This window comes from Oncorhynchus kisutch, linkage group LG22 (assembly GCF_002021735.2).
Source record: "Oncorhynchus kisutch isolate 150728-3 linkage group LG22, Okis_V2, whole genome shotgun sequence".
Classification (NCBI taxonomy): domain Eukaryota; kingdom Metazoa; phylum Chordata; class Actinopteri; order Salmoniformes; family Salmonidae; genus Oncorhynchus; species Oncorhynchus kisutch.
In genome coordinates this window covers 24,400,967-24,426,533 of record NC_034195.2, presented here as the reverse complement: position 1 = coordinate 24,426,533, position 25,567 = coordinate 24,400,967, and the positions used below count along the sequence as shown (strand labels likewise).

The 25,567-nt window shown below is 43.7% G+C and overlaps 1 protein-coding gene across 4 annotated transcripts in view; it reads left to right on the top strand.

The window, feature by feature from the left end:
- Nucleotides 1–24,335, top strand: part of LOC109867220 (core-binding factor subunit beta) — a 39,966-nt gene extending 15,631 nt beyond the window's left edge. Inside the window, exons 4-7 of one of the 4 annotated variants that reach the window (XM_020456243.2) lie at nt 14,804–14,920; nt 15,171–15,266; nt 15,680–15,727; nt 18,583–24,335. In XM_020456243.2, coding sequence (XP_020311832.1) covers nt 14,804–14,920; nt 15,171–15,266; nt 15,680–15,709 — 243 coding nt within the window. In that variant the 3' untranslated portion in view covers nt 15,710–15,727; nt 18,583–24,335. The other 3 variants (XM_020456244.2, XM_020456241.2, XM_031801417.1) reach the window with 3 other exon arrangements.
- Nucleotides 24,336–25,567: the final 1,232 nt, after the last annotated feature.

Sequence of the window (25,567 nt, the reverse complement as noted above, 5' to 3'; positions counted from 1 at the left end):
TCCAAATTCTGAATTTGCCTTTGCATGATATTTACTTAAGTTAAACAGCCATCTGTAAAAACTGAGAAATGGATATCATGTGTATGGTGTTCGTGCGAGAAATGATTTTACATAGTGTACTCTGTGTCCCCAACTACCCTGTACCTTATTCCCAGTAAAAGTATAAATGGGAGAAAAAAGTGGAATCATAACCAAACTGACTCATAATCTGGCTGACAAAGTGACAAAGTCTACGTTTTCCTTACCACCCAGATAATAAGGCTTCTATTAAATTGGATAGCTTTTGGGGTTGTACACTTATAAATAATATAAAGGACACAGTAAAGCTGTATCACCGGCTGGATTGATAGAAACAATCCATTTTGATGACTTGAATTGGGAAATGACGTAGAGGAGGCCTCACTGAATTTGAGTCAGTGTTACTGCATTACAGAATCAGGCTTAGCAGGCGCAGTTATCCTCTGATTAGGAACATATATCCATGGAATAGTCTGTCTGTCAGGCTGTCTGCCAAGCTGTCTGTCTGCCAGGCTGTCTGCCAGACTGTCTGCTAGGCTATCTGCTAGGCTGTCTGTGATTGTATGTATGGATGTTTGTGAGTTCTGCCCTGGCATGGTGTCAGGTGAATGCAGGGCAGTTAGAGGGCTATAACTGGATTTGGGTGGAAGTGGGTCAGTTAGGGGGCTATAACTGGGTTTGGGTGGGAGGGGGTCAGTTAGGGGGCTATAACTGGGTTTGGGTGGAAGTGGGTCAGTTAGGGGGCTATAACTGGGTTTGAGTGGGAGGGAGTCAGTTAGGGGGCTATAACTGGGTTTGGGTGGGAGGGGGTCAGTTAGGGGACTATAACTGGGTTTGGGTGGGAGGGGGTCAGTTAGGGGGCTATAACTGGGTTTGGGTGGGAGGGGGTCAGTTAGGGGGCTATAACTGGGTTTGAGTGGGAGGGAGTCAGTTAGGGGGCTATAACTGGGTTTGGGTGGGAGGGGGTCAGTTAGGGGACTATAACTGGGTTTGGGTGGGAGGGGGTCAGTTAGGGGGCTATAACTGGGTTTGGGCGGGAGGTGGTCAGTAAAAGGGCTATAACTGGGTTTGGGTTGGAGGGGGTCAGTTAGGGGGCTATAACTGGGTTTGGGTGGGAGGGGGTCAGTTAGGGGGCTATAACTAGGTTTGGGTGGGAGGGGGTCAGTTAGGGGGCTATAACTGGGTTTGGGTGGGACGGGGTCAGTTAGGGGGCTATAACTGGGTTTGGGTGGGAGGGAGTCAGTTAGGGGGCTATAACTGGGTTTGGGTGGGAGGGGGTCAGTTAGGGGACTATAACTGGGTTTGGGTGGGAGGGGGTCAGTTAGGGGGCTATAACTGGGTTTGGGTGGGAGGGGGTCAGTTAGGGGGCTATAACTGGGTTTGGGTGGGAGGGGGTCAGTTAGGGGGCTATAACTGGGTTTGGGTGGGAGGGGGTCAGTTAGGGGACTATAACTGGGTTTGGGTGGGAGGGCGTCAGTTAGGGGGCTATAACTGGGTTTGGGCGGGAGGGAGTCAGTAAAAGGGCTATAACTGGGTTTGGGTGGGAGGGAGTCAGTAAAAGGTCGATAACTGGGTTTGGGTGGGAGGGGGTCAGTTAGGGGACTATAACTGGGTTTGGGTGGGAGGTGGTCAGTAAAAGGGCTATAACTGGGTTTGGGTGGGAGGGGGTCAGTTAGGGGACTATAACTGGGTTTGGGCGGGGGGGAGTCAGTAAAAGGGCTATAACCGCCCTGTCGTGACTCAGTGGTGAGGGGTAATTATAGGGCTTGGAGGGGCGGGGAGAACGGGTGAGCGCAAGGGACAAAACAAGGCTAATACCTCTGTTTCTTTGTTTCTCTGGCAGGTGGTGTGGGTGGAGTAACGGAGAGTTGTGTGTGAGGGTGTTTGTCTGAGTATTGATGTGTGGGTGTGGATTGGTAAATGTGCCCGAGACAATAGTGTAAACGTTCAACTTCATCCGCTCTGATTACAGAGAGAAGCGTGCTCTATCTCTTCTTGCTTTGTATGCATCTCAACTGCACCTGGTCACACCTGTGTGTGTGTGTGTGTGTGTGTGTGTGTGTGTGGGTGGGTGTTCGGGTGGGTGGGTGGGTTTGATCTCAACGATGAAGGATGTGTGTGTGCTCAAAGATATGGATAGACTGACACTGTATCTGACAAAAAACAACTCAGCCCTGATTAGGATTGCACACACTACTCCCGTTGCTGACTCAACTCCCAGGGACTTCCTGCTTCTCCATATCTAGCAGAGCAGAGGGGAGGGAACAGATAGAGATACTGGGATAGAGGGAGGGGGAGATGGAGGCTGGGGGTTGGGTAGCCAGGTGGAGAAGCAGCTGTGGTTGTTGCTGTAGACAATGAATGTCCATCAGTACAGTCTGATAGGGTCCCTCCCTCCCATGGCTGGAGCCCCCGGCCGGCCCCTCTGGGTCCCTGCTGTAGAGGGCCAGGCTGACTGGCCCTTGGCGTGGGAGGCCTTACTCACACACAAAAACTACACATCCACACACACACCATTACAAAAACACCCACACAGTACACATTCACATATCCACATCTAAGTCATCTTAGGGGCAAAGGGGAAGTCACTCACACTGTGTAGTATTGCATTACAGACTGTAGTGTGTTGGTATTCTACCCTGTAGTTACCATTACAGACTGTAGTGTGTTGGTATTCTACCCTGTAGTTACCATTACAGACTGTAGTGTGTGGGCATTCTACCCTGTAGTTACCATTACAGACTGTAGTGTGTGGGTATCCTACCCTGTAGTTACCATTACAGACTGTAGTGTGTGGGTATTCTACCCTGTAGTTACCATTACAGACTGTAGTGTGTGGGTATCCTTCCCTGTAGTTACCATTACAGACTGTAGTGTGTGGGTATTCTACCCTGTAGTTACCATTACAGACTGTAGTGTGTGGGTATCCTTCCCTGTAGTTACCATTACAGACTGTAGTGTGTGGGTATTCTACCCTGTAATTACCATTACAGACTGTAGTGTGTGGGTATCCTTCCCTGTAGTTACCATTACAGACTGTAGTGTGTGGGTATACTACCCTGTAGTTACCATTACAGACTGTAGTGTGTTGGTATTCTACCCTGTAGTTACCATTACAGACTGTAGTGTGTGGGTATTCTACCCTGTAGTTACCATTACAGACTGTAGTGTGTGGGTATCCTACCCTGTAGTTACCATTACATACTTTAGTGTGTGGGTATTCTACCCTGTAGTTACCATTACAGACTTTAGTGTGTGGGCATTCTACCCTGTAGTTACTATTACAGACTTTAGTGTGTGGGTATTCTACCCTGTAGTTACCATTACAGACTTTAGTGTGTGGGCACTGGTTCCTATTTAAGACCAGTTTGTTTAAGCCCATATGGTGGTTTGTGACTATGTTCCTGTTTTGCTCGTTAAGGTTGGGTGGGTGGGAGTGTACAGTATGAATGGGCTGTTGGTGAGGACGTGGTGGTAGAACTGGGCACCAGTGTGTTTGTCACTTCCTGCCGGTTGCTGACCTGCCCAGTGGGGGTTGCTGAGTCACCAGGGGGGCACAGAGGCAGCTGTCACAGCCCATCCAGAGGGCAAGGTGAGGGGAAAGGGGAGAGAGTGGTGCGGGGTAGGCAGCTGGCATGGTTTCACAGACCTGGAGGGGAGAGGGGAGGAGAGGGGAACATGGGCATCTGTCTCTGTGTGTTTGTGACTTTGAACCGGAACCTGAAGACTCCCAACCTAGATGTAGCCCTGCCCAGAGCACAGCATTTAAAATATATATATATATTTTACCTTTATTTAACTAGGCAAGTCAGTTAAGAACACATTCTTATTTTCAATGACGGCCTAGGAACAGTGGGTTAACTGCCTTGTTCAGGGGCAGAACGACAGATTTGTACCTTGTCAGCTCGGGGATTCGATCTTGCAACCTTTTGGTTACTAGTTCAACACTCTAACCACTAGGCTACGCTGCCGCCCATTGTGGGGTTGTGATGGAGGCTTATGGGAGGATGGGGTCAGATGGGGGAGGATGGGGGTCAGAGGGTGTCGAGTCGGGAGGGTGGATTCAGAACAGGGTTTTCCACTAGATAATATACAGCTTATGTCAGAACTTACACAGCAGGTTAGGATAATTAATGTAGCAGGTCAGGAGAATTAACGTAGCAGGTTAGCAAAATAAGTTACTGTAAGGTTAGGAAAGGGGATAGGGTTGGCTTAAATCCAAAACAAAACAACTCGAAGTCAACTTTACATGTTTTTAGGCATGACTTCAGAACAGTCATGATGACACAGCATGGTGACTGCCTGGAAATACACACACATTACAGGGGGGAACCACATCATACTTACCCTGGAGACACAGAGAAAGAGAGAAGGAGAGAGCGAGTCAGAGAGAGAGAGAGAGAGTCAGAGAGAGGGAGTCAGAGAGAGAATCAGAGAGAGGGAGTCAGAGAGTCAGAGAGAGGGAGTCAGAGAGAGAGAGTCAGAGAGAGAGAGTCAGAGAGAGAGAGTCAGAGAGAGAGAGTCAGAGAGAGAGAGAAGGAGAAAGAGAGTCAGAGAGAAGGAGAGGGAGCTCAGGCCCTGAGTGGGATCTGTCATCCCCACATGCTGATGGTCACTGTGTGAATAATACACTCACACATCCACACACGTCCCAGACACTCAATAACATAATTAGTACTGTTATAGCAGTTGTTTCCTAGCATTCAGACGTGCATTCCCTCACACACACACACACACACACACACACACACACACACACACACACACACACACACACACACACACACACACACACACACACACACACACACACACACACACTCACACTCACATTCACACAAACTAGCACCCACGAGGTGTGTGAGGACAATGGTCCTCTGTGTGCGGGCTCACTGCCCTCTCTGCCCCCTGTGGCTGGGACTGCAGCCCTGCTCTCCTTCTCTCTGAAGTGCTTTTATTTTACTCTGAGAGCACCCAGATCTGCTGACGAGCCTTTGGCACGTGTCTAAATGAGGAGCCCTGTGACAGTGGCTCGGCTGCATCATGCTTGTTGCCAGGCCCTGTGCCAGTGGCTCGGCTGCGTCATGCTTGTTGCCAGGCCCTGTGCCAAGGCTCTGAAAACAACCGTGTGCACAGCCTGAAAGAGACCGGCTAGCCTCCACTCTCATCCGAGTACACTAGTGTCCTGTTGTACCCCAACATGATTGCTATTGTCAAGTGCAAAACAAGGCCTCAGAAATATGGATGCCCCCCTGTCATACTGTCCTGCTGTGTGATGTTGAGTGATTGAGCTCCAGTCCCTACATTCAAATCAAAGGAGTTCCTTAAGATCATGAGTGTTGTGCAACTGCTCTTATAAGCTCAGAGACTCACAGAGAGACTGAGGGTGGCTGGGATGGATGGGATGGGAGGACAGCTCAGCCTCAGGCCAGTTGGAGTTGGGCTGTAGAGGGGAGGGAGGGGAGGAGTGCCCCAGTGGAGTGGAGCTGACCTGGGAGGGGGTCAGTGTCTCCCAGGGCTGGCCAGGGCAGGGACACCACACTGACCACAGGACAGTATACAGCACCACTCCTTGTGTGCTTTTCTAATATAATACTGTTGCTTAGACCACAGCAGAATGTTGGTCAAATCCATACTTAACTTTGAGACTTTACAGTAGTTTACTGTGTCATCTAGGCTGTATCACAACTGGCTGTGATTGGGAGTCCCATAGGGCGGCACACAATTGGCCCAGCGTCGTGCGGGTTTGGCCGGTGTAGGCCGTCATTGCAAATAATAATTTGTTCTTAACTGACTTGCCTGGTTGCATAAAGGTTAAACAAATACAAAATACAACAAATCCCTCCCTGTGGCTGTGTGTATGGCATTTCTGTTAAGCCAAAGATCCTGGTCCAGCATAGGATCTCTCTTGTGTTAGAGGTCAAGGGTACTCTTCTCTCAGTCTTTTTCGGCCATCTTTATGGAGGTACGTGGACCACAGTTGGTGCTGCTCACAAATCATGGCCGTGATGGTTTCATTTCCTTTGTGGATCTGTGGACAATGGACCTCTCTTGCCAGAGTCTGTAGTCTCAACCAGTGGTTTTATATTTGTGTTCCCATCTTTGTCCTCATGGTTTAGGTGTGTCTGGTTCAGCTGGGTCAGTTAGACTCTGCCATGTTGGCATCTTTGGACCCAGTCCCAGTTATTGCACACCCAATAACTGCCCTGTTTAGACTTGGGTGTTTCATCAATTCAAGTTCTTTGCCACTTTTATTCACAATGTACCTATTTGGTGTGTGTGTGTGTGTGTGCTTTTGTGCGTGCCTGCGCACACATGATCGTGTGTCAGTCACTGGGGTGTGGGGGATGTGGGGGTTGACATTTATTTCTGAAGAGGAAGTTTGTGGTTAGATCGTTTCTGCGCTCCCGTCTAAATTTTTCCCTCTCCAAGTCGTCGTGCTTTTACAAAGCCATGCAGTTTCTTACAGATGTGGAAGTCATTTCAGCAGTGCAATGACTGGAGGAGAGTTTGTTCTGCCTTTAGACACTGCTGCGTCTGGGCTGAGCACACTGAGCCGACTCCAATCTGAGAGCCGAGAGGCTCCCCCGCCTCGCCCAAGTGCAGCACGGGAAGGTCTGGGCTTGGCCCTCTCGTAAATGAAGCCCCTGTTTGAGGCTTGCTAGAAATAGCCTCTAAAGAAATGCAGTGAACGTGGGACTGGGCATGTATCCGACAGAAAAAACTAACTTCACCAGAATCCACATCTTACCCTGCGTGTGTGTTTTGTGTTTTCATTTCTAATTTATTCCTGATCATTTGTTTACCTAGATAGAAATACAGCTTTCCCCAGCCGTAAAGATGCCGCTTTGTTGACCTCAGTGCATGTCTGACAGCGTCTAAACATCGGGCAATGGTATACACACACACGCACACACACTTTTAATGTGTCTGAGATAGATCGATGAGGGGTGCACCCCACACTCCTGGGTCGCTGTAATTGGACGAATATATAAATGATCACTTCCCCATTGCTGGAGCATATGACATCTGCTTCGAGTCTGTCTCTTCTGTCTTACTTTGTAGAGAACTGCATCGTTGGAAGCAGGATATCACACAGGGTGACACGTCTGTCTTCTACTTCCTGCTCTCACTTTGGGAGCGGTTGATTGGGGAGGGACTTACACAGTATAGCCTTAACAGACACATGGCGTGTGAAAGTGTGTTACTACATTCTCTGGTCTGAAGGCTCCATTATGACTACTCTGGCCGTGTTTTGGCTAGTCCACACCTCCCTCTCCTCTCAGACATACTGCCTAAAGTGTGAGTCAATGTACTGTATCTCATTAAGTCTGCATGTCTCTCAGCACCTCTCAGTGTATACATTCAAGCACTAGAGACAGACATGTTCAGACCTCACTGTCTCAGCTTTGCCTTATTTTCTGTGTGTTTGAGCTTGTTAATCGTATAGGGCTTTGTGTGCAGAGAATGTGCCCATGTTGTTTGTTCATGAGCACATTCATTTGTGCTTCTTATTTGTAGTGGTCTTGTGTAGCTTTTGACTATAAACACATACTGCACATAACACATACTTTATTAATCACAGAGTCTGGGTAGTCTTGACTATGAACACATACTGTACATAACACATACTTTATTAATCACAGAGTCTGGGTAGTCTTGACTATAAACACATACCGTACATAACACATACTTTATTAATCACAGAGTCTGGGTAGTCTTGACTATAAACACATACTGTACATAACACATACTTTATTATCACAAAGTCTGGGTAGTCTTGACTATAAACACATACAGTACATAACACATACTTTATTAATCACAGAGTCTGGGTAGTCTTGACTATAAAAACATACTGTACATAACACATACTTTATTATCACAGAGTCTGGGTAGTCTTGACTATAAACACATACAGTACATAACAACCAGAGCCAAGGTAAAAAGGCACATTTGAGCTGTGCTGTGGAAGAATATATGGAATGCTTATACAAAGCATTGTATTCACTTACCTGCACTTATTTAAAGCATTTTTCAACGACTGAGATGGACAGGAGTGTATCTAAATGGATGTCCGGTAGCTCTGGGCATTTATGAGCAAATAATGTCTCAAGGGGAAGATCAGGATTGTTTTGGCTTTAGGAATCAACAGATTCCAATGAATTGAATCCCAGTATTAACCCCCACCCCATCTCTCTCTCTCTCTCTCTCTCTCTCTGTCTCTCTCTCTCTCTCTCTCTCTCTGTCTCTCGCTCTCTCAATTCAATTAAATTCAAGGGGCTTTATCTGCATGGGAAACATATGTCAACATTGCCAAAGCAAGCTCTCACACACACACGCGCGCGCACACACTCCCCCACCCGTCTTCACAAACACACTGATCCTCTGTGTGTTATCCCCTAAACCAGTCCCACCCTGCAGGCATCTACTGCCTCCCTCTGAGCAGGCAGCCTCCACCTCCCTCCAAACTTGTTGCACCACACATCTCTGTCTGTCTCTATTTTACTGTAAAAATTATTGTAGCTATTTTTCTTTCTCTTTTCTATTTCTCCATCCTCTCCCCTCTGTATCATGACACTATGCGAGACCCAAATGCAGACACAGGAGGCAGATGGTTGGAGTTTAAGATGTTTAATAGATCCAAAGGGAATAGGAAAGAGAATGGTCGTGGACAGGCAAAAGGTCATAACCAGATCAGAGTCCAGGAGGTACAGAGTGGCAGGCGGGCGGGCTGGAGGTCAGGACAGGTAGAATGGTCAGGCAGGCGGGTACAGAGTCCAGAACAGGCAAGGGTCAAAACAGGGAGGACTAGAAAAAGGAGAAAAGGCAAAGCAGGAAAACGGGAAAAAACGCTGGTAGGCTTGGACATACAAGATGAACTGGCACAGAGAGACAGGAAACACAGGGATAAATACTCTGGGGAAAATAAGCGACACCTGGAGGGGGTGGAGACAATAAAGAGGACAGGTGGAACAGATCAGGGTGTGACACTGTCTATGGCCATCATGTCTATGATAAAGTAGATTAACTAGGTAGGTTAACTATGTAGCCTTACCCAACCGATAAACCACTATGTTACCTCCAGCCTCCCTCCTCCCTGTGTGTCACTCTGTGCAAATTCTCTCTCCAGGACACCAGTGACCACTCAACAGGCCATAAATCACTCCAACACCACCTCCGCTCAACTCCACTCAATCTGCCCCCCTCCCCATCACTTTCCCCTCTCTCTCTAAACTACATGGTCTGGCTCCACTCAACCCAATAGGGTTAGTGTGAAGCAGTAAATCAGAGATCAGTTCACACACATCAAATCACTGATAATATGCTGTATGTAAACGGGTGCATGGTCATGCTGAAACAGGAAAGGGCATTCCCCAAACACAGAATCGTCTAGAATGTAATTGTATGCTGTAGCGTTAAGATCCCTTTTACTGGAACCAAGGGCCTGGCTCGAACTATGAAAAACAGCCCCAGACCATTATTCCTCCTCCACCAAACTTTACAGTTGGCACTATGCATTGGGGCAGGTAGCGTGATTTATCACTCCAGAGAACTCGCTTCCACTGCTCCAATTGTGGTGAGCTTTACACCACTCCAGCCGACGCTTTGCATTGCGCATTGGTGATCTTAGGCTTGTGTGCGGCTGCACGGCCACGGAAACTAATTTCATGAAGCTCCCAACGAACAGTTATTGTGCTGACGTTGCTTCCAGAGGCAGTTTGGAACTCGGCAATGAGTGTTGCAACAGAGGACAGACAGTTTTTCAGCACTCGGCAGTCCCATTCTGTGAGCATGTTTGGCCTACCTCTTGGTCCTAGACGTTTCCACTTCACAATAACAGTTGACCAGTGTAGCTCTATCACGGAAAAAAATTGACAAACTGACTTGACGGTGCCACGCGGAAAGTCACTGAGCTCTTCAGTACGGGCCACTGACAATGTTTAACTATGGAGATTGCATGACTGTATGCTCGTTTTCATACACCTGTCCACATACTTTTGGCCATATAGTGTATGTGTGTATGTATACAGTGCATTCGGAAAGTATTTAGACCCCTTGACTTTTTTTTAACATTTTGTTACTTTACAGCCTTATTCTAAAATGGATGAAATCATTTTTTTCACTCATCAATCTACACACAATACCCCATAATGACAAAGCAAAAACAGGTTTTTAGATTATTTTGTAAATTTGTAAACTAAAAAACAGAAATATCACATTTACATAAGTATTCAGACCCTTTACTCAGTACTTTGTTGAAGCACCTTTGGCAGCGATTACAGCCTTGAATCTTCTTGGGTATGACGCTACAAGCTTGGCACACCTGTATTTGGGGAGTTCCTCACATTCTTCTCTGCAGATCCTCTCAAGCTCTGTCAGGTTGGATGGGGAGTGTCGCTGCACAGGTATTTTCAGGTCTCTCCAGAGATGTCCAATCGGGTTCAAGTCCGGGCTCTGGCTGGGCCACTCAACAACATTCAGAGGCTTGTCGCAAAGCCACTCCAGCATTGTCTTGGCTGTGTGCTTAGTGTCATTGTCCTGATGGAAGGAAAACCTTTGCCCCAGTCTGAGATCCTGAGCGCTCTGGAGCAGGTTTTCATCAAGGATCTCTCTGTACTTTGCTCCATTCATCTTTCCCTCAATCCTGACTGGTCTCCCAGTCCCTGCCGCTGAAACATATCCCCACAGCATGATGCTGCCACCACCATACTTCACCGTAGGGATGGTGCCAGGTTTCCTCCAGACGTGACGCTTGCATTCAGGACAAAGAGTTCAATCTTGGTTTCAACAGACCAGAGAATCTTGTTTCTCATGGTCAGAGTCCTGTAGATGCCTTTTGGCAAACTCCAAGCAAGCTGTCATGTGCCTTTCACTGAGAAGTGGATTCCGTCTGGCACTCTGGAACTCTGGAGCTCTCTGAGTGACCATCGGGTTCTTGGTCACCTCCCTGACCAAGGCCCTTCTCCCCCGATTGCTCAGTTTGGCCGGGTGGCCAGCTCTTGGAAAAGTCTTGGTGATTCCAAACTTCTTCCATTTAAAAATGATGAAGGCCACCGTGTTCTTGGGGACCTTCAATGCTGAAGACATTTTTTGGTACCCTTCCCCAGATCTGTGCCCCGACACAATCCTGTCTCGGAGCTCTACGGACAATTCCTTCAACCTCATGGCTTGGTTTTTGCTCTGACATGCACTGTCAACTGTGGGACCTTATATAGACAGGTGTGTGCCTTTCCAAATCATGTCCAATCAATTGAATTTACCACAAATGGACTCCAAGCAAGTTGTAGAAACATCTCAAGGATGACCAATGGAAACAGGATGCACCTGAGCTCAATTTTGAGTCTTATAGCAAAGGGTCTGAATACTTATATATATATATATATAAGGTATTTCTGATTTTTCTTTGTAATAAATGTGCAAAATATTCTAAAAACCTGTTTTCTCTTTGTCATTATGGGGTATTTTGTGTAGATTGACAAGTATGTTTTTATTTAATCCATTTTAGAATAAGTCTGTAATGTAATCAAATGTGGAAAAAGTGAAGCGGTCTGAATACTTTCCAAATGCACTGTACATAGTATATACTGTATTACCGCCTCAAAATAACCTGGGGGTGAGTGGAGCTGCTTTTCTCGTATGTCTGCATTGTTGGCGTCCCCCCAATATAAACTGTGTGTTTAGCCTGATAGAGTCATGAATTTTCCTTCTGGAAGGACCTGAGACAAACTGTTTAAATGTGTTATTGATGGCTAAAAGGACTGTATTGGTTGGGGGAAGCTCTGTTTAAGTTGGCCGGTGGAGGGCAAAAAAGGTGGAGAGGTCCAAAATGATAAAAATATACTGTATGTATGCAGACATTCATCTTATGTTTATTTTAAACTCACTGCCCCATGGTATATGGATTCTCAGAACCACTTATGGTGCATATTTAAGTCCTTGGAAATGTTATATCACGCATAACCATGTGCATGTGCTGTGGTGCAGTTTTCACATTCATTCTTGTTCATGCATTATTTGTTATACTTGTAGCCTATGTGTCTTCATCAAACACTGTGTTGAAGTGTAGAGTAGTGTAGTGTGTATTAGTTGCAGCTTGTGTACTATATCTATTCAGTTGATAGTTAAAGATTTAACTTTGCCTCTGACAAATTAAAGTATCACCCTGTGTAAATGGATTCATTGCTTTCAGAGGTTGGAATGGGCTTAGTTTTCTCTACATCCCTTGTGTTCAGTGGAAAATGTGAAACTTTTTGTAATGGAACCTTGGGCTGGGCGGCATACCGTATTTTACTATATACCGGTATTTATGCACAGACCGGTTTGGGTTTTTACTTTACCTTCTATAACGGTATTTTAATGTTGTGTTTGTTAAATGTAATACCCCGTGTGTAACGTCCATTTTTATAGTTTACTCCGCTACTTGAATCATCCCTCTCTCTCTCTCTCCACGCCGCTTTCCACACAGACCTAGCCCGGCTCCTGTCACTCAAGGAGCGCATTTGTTGTTGCTTGACCACGAGACACTTTCATACAATCTGCATGGTCAATGCAGCACATGCAAGAATGTTGATGACAATGATGCAGTTGTCACTTTGATCAATATAAATCCATAAGCGTTCTATAATTACAATATTAGTTTGTGTTTCTTACATCTTTTTCTTAGCAAGTTAAGCTACATCGTGTTAGCCACTAATGCTAATCGCTAGCTAACTAGCTAATACAAGTACTGAGTCCGAGTAAACGTAGGCTTAAATCAGCATGTTGTTTGTGCAGCAGTATCTTCTAAATCAAAGAGGTATAGACAAAGCATGAATATGTTGGCTATTTGAATAAAGATGTAATGTTGTCAAAGATTATAGCGTCTCCTAGGAAACACTGCACATTCATTTGGTTCCTACCCTGTCACAATAATTCATCCATGACATCTTCATTTGTTGTCATGTCAAACAACACTGTATTCAAATAGCCCACTATTATTTATATTCTAACTATATAATTATAATAAACATTCTATTTCCATGATTCCAAAAGTTCACCCAAGGGTTTTGATCTAAATCGCAATTGCAACATTTGGTTAAAAATAAGGCCTAGTATTTTTGCCCATATCGTGGCAGTGTGGAAATGATCTCATATGAGTGCAGGAAATGCAGAAATTGATGGAAATGCAGGAAATAATTTTAGGTTGAAGTTGGATTGAAGAGTATTATACAATCAGAATGGAGAAGGACCCATTGAAATCACTTAGAATATGTTTTTCCCACCCTAAGGTCACACACTACTCTTAAAGCAAATTTAGAACTTTTATTATTAAAAAAACAAACATAAAATACCATCAAAAATGTGAAAATTACCATGATATAATATTTTTGCCACATCGCCCAGCCCTAAAGGAACCCCAGTAAAGAGACTGATGTGTGAGGTGTGGACCTGATAGAGAGAGGAGGGAGTACAGATGGAGAAGATAGTGATGAAGGAAGAGAGTAAGTTGCCAGCAAGGAAGAATTATCATTTGGATGGAGAGTTGGGATTGATGTGGGAGTGATGCGATGACAAAGAGTTGGAAGAATAGCAGCGGAGAGGACAGAGGCTATGGTTCTAGGTGCTAGACTCTCCTGACACTGTGAACTTGGCTATCCTGTGAAATAAATAAGTGGTTCGTGTTTATGGCTAGGATTGGTGTTTGTGTTTCAGAGTGATTAGGTTTGCGTGTGTGTGAGTATGTCTGAAAGAGGTTATACGTGTTTATAGCCAAAGCCACCTCCCCTCTCTTCCTCCTGCCCTATACTCCCAGCTACAGAAATAAACATCACCCCACAGACTGACAGACTGCACGCTTTTGTCTGGGACTGAATTCCAGAGTCTCAGGGATGTGATATTTCTATGGCCCTAAGCCAAACAGACAGTCATGTACTTAACCCCCTCACAGTGGGTTTTGACCAGAAGTGGCACCTCGTCTTGACAACGCTTCGCTCCGCTTGCAATTTGCATAAAGTAGAGCAGAGCTCAACTTTTTCTACAACTCCGCTAGCAGGGATCTCGCCGTTCACCTTCCCACAATCCCTTGCACATTTCTCTGCATGCCCTCATTGAAAATGAAGGGGGTTGGGACTTCTCCTGCCAAATTCCTTGTTGGTAAAAACTGTGTTACTCTTTCCCACTCTCTGGTAAGGAGTCCTATACATATACACCCCCTCTCCCAAATCCCTCTCTCTCCCTCTCTGTCACTTTCTCTCTCCCCCTCTCTCCCTCCCTCTATCTCTCTCTCTCTCTCTCTTCCTCCTATTATGGATATTCACATACTTCATTAATGTATTCATGTATACGCACGCACTAATTTGTATAAATAAAGTCAGGATGTTCTGATCTGTCATAGGAGAGCCTTGGTTTTTTATTTCTCCATCCTACAGCAGCCTTTATAAATAAACAGCAACATGGCAGGAAGCAAACCTCTCAGTGTGCTACTCTGTGCCTTGGCTGGGCCTGAGGTGAGACGGGAAGAGAGAGAAAGTGAAAATGTTAGTGTATGTATTTCGCCTTCCAATCCGCATCCCTCTAACCTCTCCACTGGGCCTTAGATGGAGTGGGAGAGGACAGACATCTGATAATGAACTGGGTGACCCTGTATTTGAGAAAACCTTACTACTTTTATCTGAGTGGTTAAAAGTGAGCCACAATGACTGTGGTTGAGTAATGTATCAAGGTCTGTGCATTAATTCGGAAGTGTATGTTTTCCTCAATGTTTGAGCCAGAGCATTGTTGTGTCTGTGTGGTCTGTCTGCAGGTGTACCTGAAGGCCCCTATGATCCTGAATGGAGTGTGTGTGACCTGGAAGGGCTGCATAGACCTGCAGCGCTTGGATGGGATGGGCTGTCTGGAGTTCGATGAGGAGAGAGCACAGGTACTGTATCATACCATTACATTACACCCCCTAGTCTCCAACCACACCAACACAAAACACACAACTAGATAGAACAATTGGCTACAGTATATACACACGTTGACATACACCTCTAGACAAACTACTTTTGAATGACTTAACTTAAACTCAACTAAGCAGGTTGTGCCCCTACCCCTATCCATATACAAATAAAACACCCACTCACCAGTCCAAACAAACTGTGTGTCTCTCCCACTCTGTGTGCGTTCAGCATGAGGATGCCCTGGCGCTAGCATCCTTTGAGGAGTCGCGTAGGAGGACCCGGGACTTTGAGGACAGAGACCGCTCGCACCGAGAGGACCTGGAGGTGAGATGGTCTGGACTGACTGACAGGCCTGGATGGGGTGGTGATGTCCCCCCTAGTCACATGATTAATGTTAACGCTAAGAAGTATTGTTGGAATATGATGATTGTGTGTTTGTTACCATGCGAATTCTTATTGTGTGAATAACCCATTTAGTTTTTTATATTTACCATTAACACAATCAAGAACTCATTGTGTGTTTGTCTGAGAGGTTGTGTGCGTGTGTGCGTGTGTGTGTGTGTGTGTGTGTGTGTGTGTGTGTGTGTGTGTGTGTGTGTGTGTGTGTGTGTGTGTAATTCATCTTGAAGCATTTTTATGGTATGTAGGTTTAGTGCATGAAGAGTTTATTCATGATTAGAACACACAGACCCTTAATGCAACCCCTCTAAGATGAAAACCAAATTGTGTTTTTTTAGGACCCTGTGGCATCAAAAATCTGGGACTGATGGCATTCAAGGACCAGGGTCTGTCTTCTTTGCTTTTCAATGTCCCTCTGTCATGCACTAAACCCTGTGTGTGGTGTGTGTGTGTGTGGTGTCTGTGTGAGTGTGTTTGTGAATCAACACGAGAGCATGTGCATGTATGTGAACAATTTGAAGTATCTGAGTCTGCCTGTTTTAGTGCCTGCGTGTGCAGAGAGAGAGAATGAGTGAATGACAGAAAGAGAGAAAGAAAGTTACATATGAACTGTATCTGTTGAGTTAACACACTGTGTAATGAATGCTTAGTGATAATGTGGGTTCCTTCCCTCTCAACCCCATAAACTGTCTCAGGGTCAGTCATATGAATATGCTTTATGGATTTTTTTATGCATTTTATGATAGTGGGACGTGTGCAGGTCAGGACATCCTACCAGGGTATAAGCTGGAAGACTGGAAGACAGACCCCCCACACACACTTTCCCCCAGTGCCTAATGGAGAACAGACCTCCACACACACACCACCCACCCACACCGTGCTGCCGGAGGAGTACGCTGCAAGGCCTGCTGGGACATATCTGCCACAGCTTGGCAGCACATGATGAGGGAGAGGGAGGGAGGGAGGGAGATCTGAAGCAGGGCTTTCATGTTCACATCTAGTATTTCTTACCTCAGAAACATACCTTCCAGCTCCCTCAGGAATAATTGTCTATTTTCTTCTGAAAATCTATAAGGCAATGCTCTTTATGGAGATATTATGTATTGGTCAAAGAAAAATAACATATAATGATTTTTTCTACTGACATCGAGCCTGGAGGAGATAGTCTCAAACAGAACCGTGTGTGGAAGGTGTGCACGTCATCAATGTATGACATATACTGTATTCTAACGGAAGACTTTCCATGTGTTTCATTCTCAAATACTGGCTGTGGTGGAAACATGAAACCCCCTAATCATTTTCATTACATTTAAATGGTTTTAAAAAAAATCCAAGTTACAGTATGTCGTCTCATAAACTGCTGTGATCCAGAATTTTCTGATTGGACTGTAGCATTTAGCGATTTCTTTAATTAGTGAATCCCCTTGCTCTGCTGTCATCTCAGGGAAGGAGATAGATGCTATTGTTGGTTTTATTTTAGATAAAGATTTGCATTTGGACATCAGGACCCTGTTTTTATGTGATATGGGCGCCTGGCCCTTGAGTACATTCAGCCGTTGCATTTCTGTGGTCTGAACTTCTACTCAGTCCACTATAACTCAAGGCCAACAGCACAATGACAGTCTGCCATCAGTGGTAGCTGGGAGGCCTCTTAAGGGTTTAGAAACCTGTCATTTAGTTCAGAAATCACAGCTCTTCTCTAGCAGGGATGTCAGTGTCAGCTCTTGAGAATGTATGTCTAAGTACAGCATATAAGGTTAATTCCTCTGCTGTGTGGCCTGTACTTGTTCTGATCACTGTATAATGAATATGTATAATGAATATTGTCCAGGTTTGATGTTTTTCCTGTGTGTGTGCATGCGTGCGCATGTGCGTGTGAGAGCGATTCAGGACAGGACAGTGATGGCCATCTAGATGATTGATGAAGATAAGATGGATGCAGAAGAAATGGTTCAGTGTTCATTAGGCCCCATTCTGCTGGTGGAGTTAGAGGATGAATGATGTGCTGCCAGTAAAAGTATTAATATAGCATTAGTATTGATTTTTATTAGGATCCCTGTCTGGCCTGCCTAATCTCAGCTCTATTGACTTGTGGTACAGGCTAGCGCTCTGCCGGCTGGCTCAATGATCGATCACTGTGCTTGTCCTCTCCTCTCCAGCCACCCCCCCCTGTAACTACGACAGCACTCCACTCAGGGCTGAGGCTTTACTGTAACGCTTCTCCTCAAAAGAATCATATTTTGTCTGTAGAGTAGTTGCTGCACTTCACACAGTATAATATTACATATAAAAGTTGAATACTTCCTGATGTTTCTTTATATTACTCCTTAACTCTGCTTGTCTTGGAGGTTGGTCCTGTTCACATTGCATGGTGTGTGGCCTGAGACATTGTTTTTTCTTCAACTATTACCAAACCGTAACTGGTGTATTTGGCTCACTGACTCAAGGACAGCTCTGACGCCTTCCGTTTGTAATCTGGGTGAATATGAGTGATAACTAAGGCAGAAGCATTCATGTGTATGTGTGTTTGTGTGTGTGTGTCCATGCATATGTGTGTTGTTGTTGTCAAAATCACTCTGCAACTACTGAGTAAAACTTTGATCGGCCAGTTCATAAAATCTTGTTAAGTTCATAAAAATCTTCTTAAATTATTTATATTTAACTATAGGGCTATTCATTGTTTTGAAGACACTCTATTTACATTTATGATTCTGAAGTGGAAAAATGGATGAGCATCAGTGTCTCATTTAGGATTAAAGTAGTAGACTGAACCAGGGTTAGAAGGAGCTATTATGGTGAGTCATTTGGATGACGACTACATGCCATTTCAGCTGAGAGACCAGCGTCTGCTTTCTCCCTCTGTCTGCCTGTCTGTCTGCCTGTCTGTCCTTCTGTTTCACAGATATCTATGTTGGGAGAGATGTAGACGCAGACACATAAACATATGTATCTGTGACAGGCAGACGAGTCATTTTTTATTTTTAAAGCATGTTATGTTGAAGACTTCCCCGACGACTAATGACTGTCTGCTATTCGGCCCAAAAAAGAAAATCCATTTTTAGCCTCAGCTGGAAGCTCTCTGGTGCCCTCTGCTGAATATACTGTATGACATACTGCACTCACTTTTGCCCCATCTAAGGCCATTCTCATCACATTACACACACACACACTCATGATATTGTGTGCTATATTAAATCTGCCCCCCCCCCCTCCCTCCATCTCTCTCTCCCTGTGCCAACAGCCCAGGCGACAGCAGGACCCCAGCCCTGGCACCAACATGGGCAACAACGCTGATGATCACAAGATGCGCTAGAGGCCAGAGAGACACAGGGGGTGGGGTCAGGGTGACCTGTCCATCGTACTAGGCCAGTCTCACACCCTGTTACCAAGCTGTTAACTGGAGAGACCAAAGTCCACATTGATAGGGATTTGGGGGTGGGTGGGGGTGGGGCCCTATTTAATTTTAAGAAGGGACTGGGTGAGGTGGGTGTCCATTTTTAAGTGTGGTGTAAGAGGATCGACCCAAACCTCCTTGTCTTCGGGGGGGTTTTGCACTATCTGATACATTCAGTTTAGTACCCACATTGCCTTCTGTATGCATGGAGCACCTGCCTACCTATGTTTTCTTTTGTCCCTCTATGCAAGCTATTTCGGCAGCACTTTCTTTTACAATGCTTTATAAATAGGAAATTACTGGGTGATTAAATGGAACACATTTGTTCTTAAATAATTACATATTCTTCCTAAATTGTTACATTTCTAATAATTCCAAATATCTTCCATCTTCCTTATTGTTTCCCATAAAGTTTGTTTCAAATCAGGTAGCAACCTGAGGAGCACTGAGCATAAATGTATTTCACGCTAAATTCTAATCTATTGATAATTACAATCAGAAGTTGAAGCCATAACAAAGCGCTCCACCCCGCCCCTGTTTGGGTAAACAGCTGAGGGAGGGGCTAGAGAAATGGAACCACTCTCAAATTCATAGACAGAGCTATGGATGCAAGGACTGACTATCCATAATATCTAAATTATAGTTTTAACCATGTTTTTGAGGCTGTATAGTCTTTGTTTACATTTATTTTGTTTCGAAACATTGGAGTAAAACAAGCTTCCCACTGGGCACACACTGATTAAATCAATGTTGTTTCAACATAATTCAATTAAATTACGTTGAACCAACGTGGAATAGACTTTGAATTGACGTCTGTGCCCAGTGGGTTATATTTTGGGTTCTGATGCGGCAAGACAGTTGAACTAAGCTTATGAGGCATTTATAAATTACATTCTTCAAGAATCAATGGGTATGTATCATTAATTTTCACTACATGACAAAACGTATGTGGACACCTGCTTATCAAACATCTCATTCCAGCATCATGGGCATTAATATGGAGTTGGTCCCCCCTTTGCTGCTATAACAATCTCCACTCTTCTGGGAAGGCTTTCCACTAGATGTTGGAACATTGCTGCGGGGACTGATATTGGGCGATTAGGCCTGGCTCGCAGTCGGCGTTCTAATTCATCCCAAAGGTGTTCGATGGGGTTGAGGTCAGGGCTCTGTGCAGGCCAGTCAAGTTCTTCCACACCAATCTCAACAAACCATTTCTATATGGACCTCGCTTTGTGCACGAGGGCATTGTCATGCTGAAACAGATAAGGGCCTTCCACAAAGTTGGAAGCACAGAATCGTCTAGAATGTCATTGTTCGCTGTAGTGTTAAGATATCCCTTCACTGGAACTAAGGGGCCTAGCCTGACCCATGAAAAACAGCCCCAGACCATTATTCCTGGCACTATTCATTCGGGAAGGTAGCGTTCTCCAGGCATCCACCAAACCCAGATTTGTCCTTCCGACTCCCAGATGGTGAAGTGTGATTCAGCACTCGCTGGTCCCGTTCTGTGAGCTTGTGTGGCCTACCACTTCGTGCCTGAGCCATTGTCGCTCATAGAAGTTTCCACTTCACAATAACAGCACTTGCAGTTGACTGGGGCAGCATTAGAAATTTTACGAACTGACTTGTTGGGAAGCTGGCATCCTATGACAGTTCCATGTTGAAAGTCACTGAGCTCTTCAGTACGGGCCGTTCTGTTACCAATGTTTGTCTATGAAGATTGCACTTCCACTAATATGAAGAGGTGTCCACATACTTTTGAATGTAGCAACTATAGTTTGGAAATAGGCCTTTTTTGGTTCCAGGTAGAAGAACCATTTTTGATTTCATGTAGAACCCTCTGTGGGAAGGGTTCTACCTGGAACCAAAAGGGTTCTATTTAGTTCCAGAAAGGGTTAAAAAAAGGGTTCTCCTATGGGGACAGCCGAAATAACCCTTTTATGTTCCAGATAGCACCTTCAAGTACAAATAGTTACCAATCAATCACCTATTTATTTTGTATTTATAAAGGACTATAAAAGATTGCTTAACAGCTATAATTTATCATATTATAGCACTATTTTAATGAAATTGTATTTTTTATTATTTTATTCATGTTTTGTGTGAAAGTCATGATGTTTACTTTTTTATTTCTTTTCTCTATATATAAATACTGTATTTGTATGTCTTTATGCTATCGTAAGGGATATCAGTAGAATATGTAAAGTTGTGTTCAAGAAAAGTTACTTTTTCAAAGAGACTGTTGATTTGCCGGATGAGGAAGGTCTATCAACCTCAGCGCTTTCTGTCTTCCTGTCTCCTCCATGTTAGCAGCATATTTTAACAGTCTTTGAACATGACTCTAGCAGCACATAGCGCACAATGAGGTCAGTGTCTCTGAGCTCGCTCTTTGGAAGTCGAGGCAAAGAGGCTTTCTCCTCTGCATTGTTTTTTTTTATTATTCTCTTTATTTCACTTTTCATCCAGATCAGAGTTTGTAACGTCTAAGCAGTAACTTTCTCTTTTTTTGATCCATTGCGGCTTCATTCCAGAGGTTTGTCGCACATTTTGATCCAGCTCTGGGATCTATCTCCCTGAAATTTATGCAAGGACACAGCAACATTATCTCACTAACTTACCTTCCAGTTTTGTTTGGTATGTTTCAGGTAATCTGAATATCTTTGAGTTTCATAAACTATTGTGCTGTTGTCAGTGTTTCTTCCTCTTTACAGGAATAAAGTTTTAACAGTTCATTCATATGAATTTGTCTGTACTGGGGATTAGAGAGAGCAACATCTTTAAAGAGATTGAAGACTCTCTATTGCAATAAATGATGTGTGTAAAACCTGAATGGCTAACATGGGGCGCTGTATTGAAGCCACCATGCAGCCATCTTGCTCCTACTTCTCCGTTGTAAAAGATTTAGGAAGGTATAGAAATTCATTTATTAATGCCTACATTTGTTTTTGACACATTTATTCTATTACAGACACATTAACGCATACTTTTAAATTATATGCGAGTTAAACATTTTTAAAAAATGAATAATCTCTAAAACTTTTTTTTAGAGAGTACTAATGTTACTGTCCCCACTACAACAACAAAAATACTCAAATACATGTAATTTTGACCATACATTTTTTTTCTCCAAATACTGTAGAATCATTCATTCCTATAGATGCGGTAAAGAGGTCAATCAAATTTGACCAAAACAATGGAATTGCCATGGAAACGTGTGGGGGAAAGGGCCATGGGGGAAAAAGAGCCTAAATTTAGGCTATTGTTTATATGCGTATTTCACACTATGTTGAGGTGAAAATCGCAGTATAACGCTTTTATGGATGTCAACCCCAACACATGTTCATGTCATCTTTACCAATAAATTGCATTACAGTTAAAAACGAATTTGACTACCACCAACGATTTCTGTATGCTAGCTATATTTCTGTATGCTAGCTATAGTTCTGTATGCTAGCTATATTTCTGTATTCTAGCTATAGTTCTGTATGCTAGCTATAGTTCTGTGTGCTAGCTATAGTTCTGTATGCTAGCTATATTTCTGTATGCTAGCTATATTTCTGTATGCTACCTATAGTTCTGAATGCTAGCTATAGTCTGTATGCTAGCTATATTTCTGTATGCTAGCTATGCTCACCAGCTTATACGAACAGGAGTTAGCATATAGCAGTCACATCTTCTAAACCTGAAAAGGGTCAACTTCTACAGACAAATATATCCAAATCAGACTTAAGAAACCACATAGTGTACCTGCTACAATACGTATATAATGACGGATTTGATGAATACTCACTTTGTTAGGTCAGATTTGTTGACTGTGAGCCAATCTGGCATATGGAACGTCTGCATTCCATTGACTCCTTTAACACATCTATGGAGGACTGCTCCTACTGGGTAGTGCCAATATGGTTGACCGGTGGCTTCAAAGGCTCTCAATGGCCAATACATAGAATCAGCAATCCAGGGTTTATATAAACCACTGATTGCAATCCAGCACTGTTTCAACCAGTCATGAAATATTGGGATGAAATAGACCAAGAGTCAGTCTGGGGCTCAATAAACTGCATATGAAATTAAAGGAGAGAGGTCAAGTCTAGCAGCAGTGATGAACCTGTGGTTTTCTTCCATTAATTTCTAATGCATCAGCTCAGTATTTTATTCAAAGTTAATTTGCTTTCATTTGAAGAAAGAGGAAAGGTGGAGGAAGAAGCCTATGTTTTGTAAAGGGACAAACGTTAGACAGCAAGTTGTAAGATGTTGTTGTGCAGGTCAGAAATAATGGGGTTTAGGTGGACAGAGGGAGAGGCAGTGGGTTGTCACACTTTGCTATCGAAGCAAGTTCTAATTTCATACTGCATGGGATTGTATTTCCTTGAGTTAGGTTCTTATATTTTTATCCCAAATACTTCTATAACACATATTTGCATAATGTTTCACATCCCACTAATGATGCCGTTCTTTTGCATTTACATCTCATAAAAACAAGGTGTAAGGCCTTAGCTTGCTGCTTTAGTGTATCAAAGATTTACACAGTCAGTCATCTCAAGGTAGCATACCAATGTGGGTAACAGGAACGAACATGTTTACGTTATCTTCCATAGACCTTTGTGATGTTTAAACAATGTGTACAGTATTTCACAATATTCTGGGAGCTCTATTTCAAGTGGTTTGTTTGATATCTACTCCAGTGTATAGATTACCTGATTAAAGTGTCAGTGTACAAAACAAGTTGGACACTCAGAAACTAACTGGCCTACCTCCAGCTGCAACCAAAAACAAATAGAAATCTTGGGTATTTTTTACTTCACGATTTTGTGAATCTTTATTTCATTTAAATGTTTGTTACAGATGTAGGATCATCATTTGAACCAGGAAAATAATCCTGCAGCAACAGGAAATGTGAATTACTATGTGGATTTTAATGAATGGACATTTTTGTAGGGGTTGATAAATGTTTCTTACGGGAAAATCTGAAATGTCAAAGTGGAAATACATCTCAAATATACACAACACGTTTTAAATGTTGTGCATTGCAGGAAAGTTATCCTGCAACAGGGCGATCAAATTAAGATCCTACATCTGTAAATAGTGTGATCTGTGTGCATGAGGTCAGGAATGTCCAAAACACTGGAGTTATGATATACCCTACCTAGTGATGGTGTCCCAGCCTAGATTTCCAACATAACTGATTACAATCCCTGGAGAACAGGCCCTCCTCTCGTCTCTCCCTTCATGTGTAGGCCTACTCCCCAGAGCCCCAGCTAGCTGGTACCCCTGTCTGAGCTTCTCCCGTCACTTTAATGCTGGCATTAATGCTGGCAATAACACCAGAGACTGTCCTAGTTATTTTTTATAAATTGTTTATTTTATTATTTGTTTTAAGTTATTGATACAGGTTGACCTTTGTTTTGTTCAGGTTACGCAATGAAGAACTGTGTATTTCTGTGTTTAATGGCCTATCTTTTAACATTTTACTGAATCATTTAGGTTTCTTTCTCTCTGTTTTATGGTTTAGCTTGTATGGCTTGTTTTGTTAAGGGGAAACTTAAATATGAAATGTTGAATTTAACATGTTTCGTAATAAATTTGTAACAATCGTTGTACTTGGTCTTCTGCCTTTTTAAGAATCACTCTTACCAATAACACTCATTTATTACTGACTTTAAAACTGTCTATAGCGCACACTTTTGACTGGTATTGTACAGTTGAAGTCGAAAGTTTACATACACTTAGGTTGGAGTCATTAAAACTCGATTTTCAACCACTCCACAAATGTCTTGTTAACAAACTATAGTTTTGGCAAGTCGGTTAAGACATCTACTTTGTGCATGACACAAGTAATTTTTCCAACAATTGTTTACAGACAGATTAACTCACTTTAAAATTCACTGTGTCACAATTCCAGTGGGTCTGAAGTTAACATACACTAAGTTAACTGTGCCTTTAAACAGCTTGGAAAATTCCAGAAATTATGTCATGGCTTTAGAAGCATCTGATAGGCCAATTGACATAATTTGAGTCAATTGGAGATGTACCTGTGGATGTATTTCAAGGCCTACCTTCAAACTCAGTGCCTTTTTGCTTTACATTGTGGGAAAATCAAAAGAAATCAGCCAGGACCTCAAAAAAAAGATTGTAGACCTCCACAAGTCTGGTTCATCCTTGGGAGCAATTTCCAAACACCTGACAGTACCACTTTCATCTGTACAAACAATAGTACGCAAGTATAAACACCATCGGACCACGCAGCCGTCATACCGCTCAGGAAGGAGATGCGTTCTGTCTCCTAGAGATGAACTTACTTTGGTGCGAAAAGTGCAAATCAATCCCAGAACAACAGCAAAAGACCTTGTGAAGATGCTGGAGGAAACGGGTACAAAAGTATCTATATCCACAGTAAAACGAGTCCAATATCGACATAACCTGAAAGGCCACTCAGCAAGGAAGAAGCCACTGATACCAACACGCCATAAAAAAGCCAGACTATGGTTTGCAACTGCACATGGGGACAAATATCGTCCTCTGGTCTGATGAAATAGAACTGTTTGGCCATAATGACCATTGTTATGTTTGGAAGGAAAAAGGGGATGCTTGCAAGCCGAAGAACACCATCCCAACCGTGAAGCACAGGGGTGACAGCATCCTGTTGTGGGGGAGCTTAGCTGCAGGAGGGACTGGGGGACTTCACAAAATAGATGGCATCATGAGGAAAGACAATTATGTGGATATATTGAAGCAACATCTCAAGACATCAGTCAGGAAATTAAAGTTTGGTCGCAAATGGGTCTTCTAAATGGACAATGACCCCAAGCATACTTCCAAAGTTGTGGCATAA